Source organism: Eucalyptus grandis, chromosome 8, assembly GCF_016545825.1.
Source record: "Eucalyptus grandis isolate ANBG69807.140 chromosome 8, ASM1654582v1, whole genome shotgun sequence".
NCBI lineage: Eukaryota > Viridiplantae > Streptophyta > Magnoliopsida > Myrtales > Myrtaceae > Eucalyptus > Eucalyptus grandis.
In genome coordinates, this window is record NC_052619.1 from 56796418 (window position 1) to 56804370 (window position 7953).

The 7953-nt window shown below is 38.6% G+C and overlaps 2 protein-coding genes and 1 long non-coding RNA gene across 3 annotated transcripts; all 3 read right to left on the reverse strand.

The window, feature by feature from the left end:
* On the reverse strand, nt 1-657 carry LOC104437858. Its single transcript, XR_005545223.1, has 3 exons — nt 441-657; nt 264-364; nt 1-61 (listed from the first exon to the last, which is right to left on the reverse strand). It is a non-coding gene; the product is annotated as an uncharacterized LOC104437858 (long non-coding RNA).
* Nucleotides 658-1149: 492 nt separating this feature from the next.
* Nucleotides 1150-1911, reverse strand: LOC104415194 (pathogenesis-related protein STH-21). Its single transcript, XM_010026446.3, is given in 2 exon segments — nt 1150-1557; nt 1665-1911. Coding segments are annotated over 2 exon segments (483 nt in total). The 5' UTR covers nt 1849-1911; the 3' UTR covers nt 1150-1258.
* A 5200-nt stretch (nt 1912-7111) lies between these two features.
* LOC104415195 (pathogenesis-related protein STH-21) lies at nt 7112-7953 on the reverse strand. Its single transcript, XM_010026447.3, is given in 3 exon segments — nt 7112-7577; nt 7677-7743; nt 7746-7953. Coding segments are annotated over 3 exon segments (480 nt in total). The 5' UTR covers nt 7860-7953; the 3' UTR covers nt 7112-7278.

Here is a 7953-nt window from a genome sequence, read left to right on the forward strand (position 1 = left end):
ACCGAAAATCCGAACCTTCCTGTGGAGCATTTGTCAAAATGCCATTCCCACCAGAGAGAACCTCCACAAAAAAAAGATTAGTCCCGACCCTCTCTGTCAGATGTGTCACACGGAAATAGAAACAACCGAACATGTTTTCCTCTTGTGCAGATGGACTAAGGAGATATGGCGAGATAATAGAATACAGAGCATGACTCAGATGAAACAAATCAGAAGAATTGATCAATGGCTGATGACAGAATTTGTATCAAGAAGAACCTCACCTGAGCGTGAGTTCATCGCATGGGTGCTCTGGCAGATCTGGAAAGCGCGGAACGCACGGATCTTCCGAGATAAACTTCCAAACTCAGCGGAAGTAATTGACCTTGCTCATACCCAAAATCAAGCTTTCAGTGGAGGAACGAAGCAAAACCTAAACCGAACTACAAATCAGCACTTACCAGAGAAATGGAAACCACCCGGAGATGGAGAGTTGAAATTGAACGTGGATGCTTCATGGGTACCAGGCGAATTCATATGTTCTGTAGCCGGCATCGTCAGAAATAAAGAGGGCGTCGTTGTCGATGGATTTGCAGCGGAGGCTAGGGTTTCTTCAGCAGAACAAGCGGAAGCAGAAGCGCTTTTGCACGGGCTCTTCTTTATCTCTGAATGGTCGAAGTCTCACGTGCAGGAGTCTTCAAGTCAAACAGTTCACTTCTTATGCGAAAGTGATAGTTCAGTGGTAGTGGACTCTGTTCTGGGCCGGGCCGAGATCCCATGGAACTTGAGAAATATTATACCAAGGTGCCAACAGGAGCTTCGAATGGGCCGCCATGTCTATGTTTCTTACTGTCCCCGGGAGGTAAATCAGGCCGCTGATTGGCTGGTACGCGCACATCGCTTAAAGCAACTTCCTTTAGATTGGGTGCATAGACCCCCTCTATCCTTATTGAATATTTTAATTTCCGAATGTAACGCTCCGATGTATTCCAAGACTTCTTAAGCTAATATATCGGTAGCATTTTCGACCAAAAAAAAAAAAAATGCGCGTGGGAAGTTTGTCCCTAAGCTTCCCGCTTATAAACGAATTCAAAATCAAAATTGGTAACATAAAACTTCATTATTATTTCTCGAAGTAATCGATTTCCTTCAATGTGACAAACTGATCGACTTAGATCTCCCAAAGCAAATTCAATACAACATGCCCCTAAAGAAAAGATTACTGAAAAATCCTCACCCAATGTTTTTTGGAGAACAACAGATCTAATTAAAATGCACATCAAGCATAAGCATTGGGATTGGTGGAAAGGTACTCCTCAACGACCTTGTACAAACCCATAGCCTTTTCTTTGCCTTGTTTGATGTCCTCTTCCCTAAGCTCCACACCAGCTTTCAAATGATACTCACTGGACATCTTGCATACGCATCCACCATTGCTTGAAGCCTCAAATTTGACCTCATAGACAACGGATTCAATTTTATTGAAGATCACATCACCTTCAATCAAGGTGTACTTGCATACTAGGTTATTCGAGTCGAGAGCATCAATCTTATGTTTCAAATACTTCAAGTGGCCACCTGGCATAACAAACACTGAATTAATACTCACGCTTAGAATCACTAATATGAATCAATAAGAAGGATGAATTCAAGTATGGGCATCACTCAGTAAGGACAATAAGTACCTTCAGCAAAGTTAGTCTGCTTGATACTTCCAACTCCTCAGTTTCCTTCGATGAACTCAATGCTCTTGATACCCTGGGGGGCAATCTTGGGGATGAGATTGTGAGAATCAAGAATTAAGGCGTTAAACATTCTTGAAGGAGCAATCGGGGTTGTGAATTCTTGAGTAAAGGTAGTAACAGCCATGTTTGTTTTTTAGAGTAAAGAGCTGAAAATGAGGGTGAAACGGATTGCTTGAATGGAGAAGAAGAGTCCCTGAGTTTGCAATGAAGATGCTGAGCAACAATGGGTGGGTATTTATAGAATTTAGGAAATGCGTGTGCAAGGATTTAGTTGTTTTCAGCCGACAAAGGATTCAACTTCAATATGGTCGCAGCACTCCGGTGTGGACTGGCCCCACTTCTAGATGATCAAAACACGTATAGGAAAAGATAGACTAAAGTCTGAATATTATTAAATCATATGAAGAAATGCCCTTAGAGTGAGGCATAGCTGTCATTGACGACCGTGAGTACGGAAATTTTGAATATTTCATATTTGTTGTGGTAGAATAGAAGCAACATGATTGTTTTGTTAAAAAATGAAAATGATTCATTTCTTCTTCGATGTGCGACCGACAATGTTGGCACATCCGCCGAGTCTATTATAAAATATCATGTCCAAAAACTATTCATTAGGGGTCTTTGTGATTCAGTTTTTTTTAATGGTTTTCAAATTACAATATATTATTAGCATGATCCATTAATTTAGAATCTTGCTGATTGTTGGGAAAATTCCTTATAATGTTTTGAAGATAAGAATGATCAAAGACTACTCATGTGTTTGATGATTAAGTAACTAGCTAAAAGATACACAGGCCCTTATAGAGATGGTGTCCTAATCAGACGTCTAAAGGTGTTAGTTCTCTATCAATGGTAAAAAAAAACGCATCGGGCATAGGCATGTCCACAAGCTGGAGGTACCTAAATAGAAGGAGAACAAGCCTAAAATGAGATTTTCGGTAAAGTTTTCAAGTACCATGGATATATGAACGGTAAGGTAGAGCCTATTGCTAATATACTTAGAAGGACCAGAAGAAAGAAGCAAGAGTGAAGTTGATATACTTTGTCGATATCAAAGGGATGTAGAGTATGTTGTGAAAGATTGATAATAATTGGATGGACTTTTATAGAGGTGAACAAGTCATGAAGAAAGGGAAGTTCGTGGAGACTTGGAGATACTGAACATGGAAAACAATTTATATAGTCTTAGATCACTGAGATATTGAGGAAGATTAATGGATGACAAAATCGTAAGTAGAATAAGAGCGAGCAGCTTGAATGTACTCGAGAATTGCTAACATGGGTGGAGTGCTTAATATACTAGGGAACCTGATATAATCGTAAAGCTTGATATAACCGGGTTGTCTAAATATGGTCGTGGCGTCTGGTATAATCGGAGTCTGATATCAACGCGAGCTTGATATAAGCAGGCCGCCTAATATAAGCGGAAGTCTGATATTACCGAGAAGTTGAACTATCGATTTAAGCGAAGTGCTTATATTACCTACACACAAATGCATATCAAAAGCTTACGAAGATTTAGATAAAGATATCCCATGACGACCTTTATCAGATTTTTTTAACAGCTAGTCACAAGTTTGGATCTCTGTAAGATTGTTTTAGGCAGAATCCAATCATTTGGTAAAAAGGCGGCAACAAGGTTGTTGGAAGATATGATTGTATGGATGACTAGGTCTCCGGTGGATTGATTGCTTATCTTCAATGGCGAAACTGATTTTCTTGAAAATTATCCAACGGCTAGTTTGGACACAAAAGACTATATAAGAAGATTGACCTACACTAAAGAAGAAGAAGAACCAACGACATAGAAAGAGCTATGTACACTTATACTCTTGTTGACTTGTCAAGCGAGAGTTCCATTAGTAAGATTGCTTATCACTAATTGTAATCTAAAAGAGGAGTGTATCATTGTTGTAGTAGTGCGTGGGTGATTGTGTGATCTATTAGATTTGGGTATAAACCGCACCAACTTGTATAGAAGCACTTCAAGTAGAAACAACACGTACTACTGTGTAACTACTCCAAAGATTGCTAATGGAATCTAGTCTATCAGTGGCTATTAGTTTAGGAGAGTAGACGTAAGCTTGCACTAAGCCGAATAACTATAACACTACAAATGCATCATTCTCTATCTCTTTACTTATATTTATTTATTTCCTAATAGAGCGAACTGCACTACTTGATATAACCAAATTTTACTTATATTAACACACCATTTCGCCCAATCACGCCACTTGACACTTTTAGTTCCACAATATTTTGTCAAGTTTTTTGAAATCATCTATTCACCCATCTAGGTGATACTATTAGCCAACATCCATTGGCATTAGAGCCTAGTGCTCCTTTATATGAATTATTTATTTCTTGAGCTAACAATCGATGGCTAGCATGTTTGGATAAGGTATTTTTGAAAGACAAAGTAACAACAGACCTCCCTACTTTTGATTGGATAGATTATGATATATGGAGGAACATAAGTAAATAAAAGTTAATCAGACACGGCCTGAAAACTCACATATCTCATATATCCCAATATTAAAGGCTCTAATGTTGAAGGTGTTCTTTCATGTTGCATTTCATTATATTCAATTATTAATGGTTTTAGAATTATAGTTGTACCTCAGTGCATATTATATAAAAAATTCTTTTGATGCAATGCTGGACAAATAATATCATAGCCGTGAATTTATGTCAATATATCGAACAATGCGGATAGTGACTTGAGAATGTAGTAGTCAACATGATTAAATGTCTGGAGAATCCTAAATGATGAATGTGAGCTATATATAAGGGCGTAATTAAAGTACGGAAAAGTACATTGTCGGCATGATGAATAATTTCTATGTGATTCTTTGTATATGTGAAATTGATATCGCTATTAATATCGCCCATTTAAATTGTACCCCACCCACCATGTCGGTGAACACGATATGAACAAAGAATTATAATCCTTCATGTTTGATCTGATAATGAACTTGGCCTTTTCCTTAATCTTCTAGATTAGTGGGGGCTCCGCCCCAGGAAAAAGGAAGAAAGGCTTAAAGCAAGGGTGAACAGTTCAATTCGGAGTGCTTGGGACTTTGAATGCTTATGGACTGCTAAACAATTAGCTTGCCTATTAATACCAAGTGGAACTCTTCATCATCCTCATCAGCTCAAGCCTTCTTCAATAGAAATCACACCAAATCCTTCCATTTCCTACTCGATTTCATTTCTTTGTGCATCTTACTGGACAAACATGGGAGCTGTCACCTACTCTCAGGAGTTCACATCAGCCGTTTCTCCATCCCGGATGTTCAAGGCTTTGGTCCTTGACTCACACAACAACATTCCCAAAATTGTCCCCGGAGGCATCAAGAGTATCGAGTTTTTTTTTTTTTTTTTGGTCAGTAAGAGTATCAAGTTCACTAAGGGAGATGGTGGAGTTGGTAGCATTAAGCAAACCAACTTCAGTGAAAGTAAGTCAGATGATAGATATTTATCTGCCATGTCAAGGTCATTAATAGACTGTAGAAATTGAAATTAATATTTATACTTTTGTGAATGTATGTAATAGGTGCTTACATCGAGTACACGAAGCACAAGATCGACGCTCTTGATGTTGAGAACTTTTATTGTAAATATACTTTGATCAATAGTGATATCAAGTTCGACAAAATTGATTTCATCGTCTATGAGTGGTGAAGTTTCGTAGCATCAGCTAATGATGGATGTGTCTATAAGATGACCAATGAATATCATGCTAAGGAAGGTGCAGAGCTCATGGAAGATGATATCAAGCAAGGCAAAGATAGGGGTACAGGATTATTCAAGTCCATTGAGGAGTACCTCTTGGCAAATCCTAGTGTTTGTGCTTAAATGTTCTTTTTTAAATTCTTTGTGGTGATATTTTATTGGAACTTGAGCGGACTTCTTTCCCGTGTTTCTTATTCGCTCTAGCTTGGAACTTGTGTGTGTGAATAGTGTTGGATTTTCTGTTTTGTGTATGGTCACCACAATAAATCCTGAAAGAGCAATAAGCAATTCAATAATTTATGCATTACCTTGGATTTAGCCCAAGTAATCTGCATTGGTGATCATCATTCATCACTACACGAGTGTATCATATTTATACATCAGTTGCTTAAGCTATCATATATTTCCTTCTAGCCCTAAAAGAAATCCTAATAGCAGCTCCATCGCTATCCGTCATGTGCCTTGAAGCCTCAAAAAGCGCGCGTCTCGAATTGAATTATAAATTCAGGCTCGGTGGCCCCACCCGGGCGTATAAGAGCCTGAAAAATCCGCTGGTTTGATTTGGGTTATGGGTCACCAGACAATTTTTCTCGGCCCTAGCAGCGCTTCAGTAGTTACATCACTTTTCAAAAGTTGCCTTTTCCTGGTTTTGAGGTGCTAAAAATGTAAAACATATATTGCTAAACACAATTTGCAGCACAACTACAGTAAAACACAACACAATTATACCGCACAGGTTCGAAATGATCATTGTGATACCTAACTGTGTCATATAGTGGGATACACAATTAAAAAAAGAGCTTATTAATAAGTATCCCAAAAGCACTAATCAGTCAAAAAATTAAACACTTTTCAATGCACTGACTGCGTTTCATGAAGAGTTAGTGTTTTCAAAATTGAATTATTCCAAATGTAATAAGTGCTGGAGACACTTGATAACTCGACCCATTTAGAAATAAAATACTAGATCCGTACACCCTTTGCAATGGGAAGTGGGGTCATTAAAACTGAGAACAGAATTCCAAGTTGCGTCCCGTCCTTGAAGCTTTTGTTATGCGTGTCAACATGGGTCGCTACGTCCGTCCTTATTAGCCTTGTGAATGGATCATTAGAAACTGCCTGTCTCTCTGGTGCCATGCGCCATCAGCAAAAGGAGAAAGGAGTGATCACTAAGGTGAAAGGATTCAGACAGATTTTATGATGATGAAAGGGACATAAATGGATTGCGCTACACATTAAATAATATGAGTATCACTAGGCAATCTATGCCAACAATAACGAGCACATCATTTTATTAAGTGGAAGAGTTTGTGACATCTTTAAATCTCACATCGATTCGGAGAGATTTTATTGAATGATGTATAAGGTAATATCCACATCAAATAACCATCATCTTGTATGGTTTCATCAACAATAACGGGCCTATCTCTGAGGTCACATATGAGGCCATAAATTTTGTTTTTATGTCACAGCATTTTTGCTGCGAGTTCCCTTTGTTCTGGAATATGGTTATAAAGAAGCAAAAGGCGCGTCGCGGATTAGTAAATCTCAATCAACAATTTGGGCATCTTCTGATATGGAGTTGGGCCCCGAACTTGACGGATCATAAGTGAATTCAAAATAAAAGTAGTCACAGAAAACTTTGTTATTACTTCACAAAGAAATTTGTTTATTCCAAATTGATAAATCCCGGAAGAACTTAAGACCCAAGACTTGGATCTCCCAAAGCAAATTCCATACAACATGGCCCAAAAAGGAAAAACAAATGATAACTCCTCAGAGTTTTTGCCGAAAGCAGATGGTTTAATTAAAAGGAGCATCAAGCATAGACATCAGGATTGGCAGAAAGGTACTCCTCGACCACCTTGTACAAACCCATAGCCTTCTCTTTGCCTTGTTTGATGTCCTCTTCCTTGAGCTCCACACCAGTTTTCGTGTGATACTCACTAGACATCTTGCAAATGCATCCGCCATTGCTTGAAGCCTCAAATTTGACCTCGTATACTACCGATTCTATTTTATCAAAGATCACACCACCTTCAATCAAGGTGTACTTGCAAACGAGGTTATCTAAGTCAAGAGCATCAATCTTATGTTTCAAACATTTCAAGTGACCACCTGACATAAATTGAAACTCTTGCTTAGAATCACTATAGTATGAATTGATAAGAAAGGCAAATTCGAGTATGCGGATCATGGACTAAAGATGATAATTACCTTCAGCAAAGTTAGTCTGCTTGATGCTTCCAACACCTCCATCTCCTTCGATGAACTCAATACTCTTGATACCTTGGGGGCAATCTTGGGGATGAGATTGTGGGAATCGAGAATCAAAGCCTTGAACATTCTTGATGGGGCAATTGGGGCTGTGAATTCTTGGGTAAAGGTAGTGACACCCATGACTGATTTTAAGAGGAAAGATCTGAAAATGGAGGAGAAAGATTTGCTTGAAGGTAGAAGAAGACTGTTGAGTTTGCTGTGAAGATGTTGAGCA